Source organism: Palaemon carinicauda, chromosome 14 (assembly GCF_036898095.1).
Source record: "Palaemon carinicauda isolate YSFRI2023 chromosome 14, ASM3689809v2, whole genome shotgun sequence".
In the NCBI taxonomy this organism is placed as follows: Eukaryota; Metazoa; Arthropoda; class Malacostraca; order Decapoda; family Palaemonidae; genus Palaemon; species Palaemon carinicauda.
In genome coordinates, this window is record NC_090738.1 from 81,524,182 (window position 1) to 81,525,671 (window position 1,490).

The 1,490-nt window shown below is 35.2% G+C and overlaps 1 protein-coding gene across 1 annotated transcript in view; it reads right to left on the reverse strand.

Moving 5' to 3' along the window:
• Nucleotides 1-428, reverse strand: part of LOC137652839 (uncharacterized) — a 1,113-nt gene extending 685 nt beyond the window's left edge. The window contains exon 1 of the mRNA XM_068386237.1: nt 1-428. This exon is cut by the window's left edge and continues 685 nt beyond it. Coding sequence (XP_068242338.1) covers nt 1-428 — 428 coding nt within the window.
• Nucleotides 429-1,490: the final 1,062 nt, after the last annotated feature.

A 1,490-nucleotide genomic window follows, 5' to 3' on the forward strand; every position in this document is an offset into this window, starting at 1 on the left:
ATATGCACTTCACTTCTTGACACTGGAAGTTTACCATAGAATTTCATTCTCTCTCTGTACACTGCTTTTGCCGTTGATTTCAAGTCTTCAGGTTTTAGACTGTTTTCATCATGCATCTTTACAAGTTCCTTTCGAAGGAGTTTATTAGGCCGTATAGTTATATCTTCTGTAGCTTTCCTCTTTGCAGTTGTCCTCAACATTCTTCTGTCGATGGCCCTCTGATCTGGTAGGTGAATATGATCATTTGGGAGAACAACTATCACTTGTAAATCAGAGTCGGTGTGTAGCCTACTCTTGCAGCGAGTTGTGGTGCTTGCACACCTCCACGAGATATTTCCATTTTTTAGTTCTTTATCTTTTCTGTAGTGGTAACCATCCAATGTCAAAGACGGTCTTCCTTGGTTGGTCTGGACGATTTGAAAGGCCATGGTGAACTGACTATGTATATTCCGTGCTCGAATGTACCAAAGCTAAGGCGCTCGTTTGTCCTTCCAACTTTACTCTAGTCTGGCAATTATCACAGGGCCAGTTGGCGCTCGAAAGGGCTGTTCCCAAAAAATGTTACTACTCCGTTTTACCATGAAAGAAGTATTGAGCTCTCTCTCTCTCTCTCTCTCTCTCTCTCTCTCTCTCTCTCTCTCTCTCTCTCTCTCTCTCTCTCTCTCTCTCTTTCTGTCAAAAAAAAATCTACTCTTTTTACCATGAAAGAAGAATTGACGTTTTCAAACTATTCTCTACTCAAACTCGCCAAAAACTTAATTTTTTAAGTAAAGAAAGAATGTTCTCCCCTTTGCATATAAGTAAGAACATTTGCCTATTGATGAATGACGGACAACTTTATAGTGTATCATAAAACTACGAACGACTAGAATAGACGCCTGAGATAGTGAATCAATGAATTTGTACGTTAGTTACTGATAGAGTTTGTTCAACTATGTTTGGGTTGGTTTTTTCGTATATTATGTAAATCTATGTTTTTATTCTCGGCGTTAAAAAAAAAAAAAAATCCTTTACTATTCATGATGCTTTCACGGAATTTGTGTCGTTTGATATTTGGGATATGGTGCTTTTATAAAAACAGATATCGTCCATTACTTGTTACAACGTAAAGGGAATAAAATAAAAAAAAATCTTTCTATTTATCAACATATCTACAGTATATTTTGATTCAATATTAAGTAGGACTTTAGGTCACTTTCTACTTTTTTGTCTTGTGAGACATACATAAAAATTAGGTAACATGAAAAATCTCTGCCTTTGTTCTCAAGTACTGCAACATAAAAATTAGTGGAGCTCTCAATTTTTTGGTTACTTTTACCATTCGTATAGTACATGTAATATGTATTATAATGTTTCAGACTTATTTTATGAATAATTTTCATAACCATCCAACGCAAATTAACTAATAAAATAACTAACCGCAAAATCTAAATACTACAAAACATTTCTGGTGTGAGAGCAAGCTTATAAAAAATTAAACTCGAGCGTAA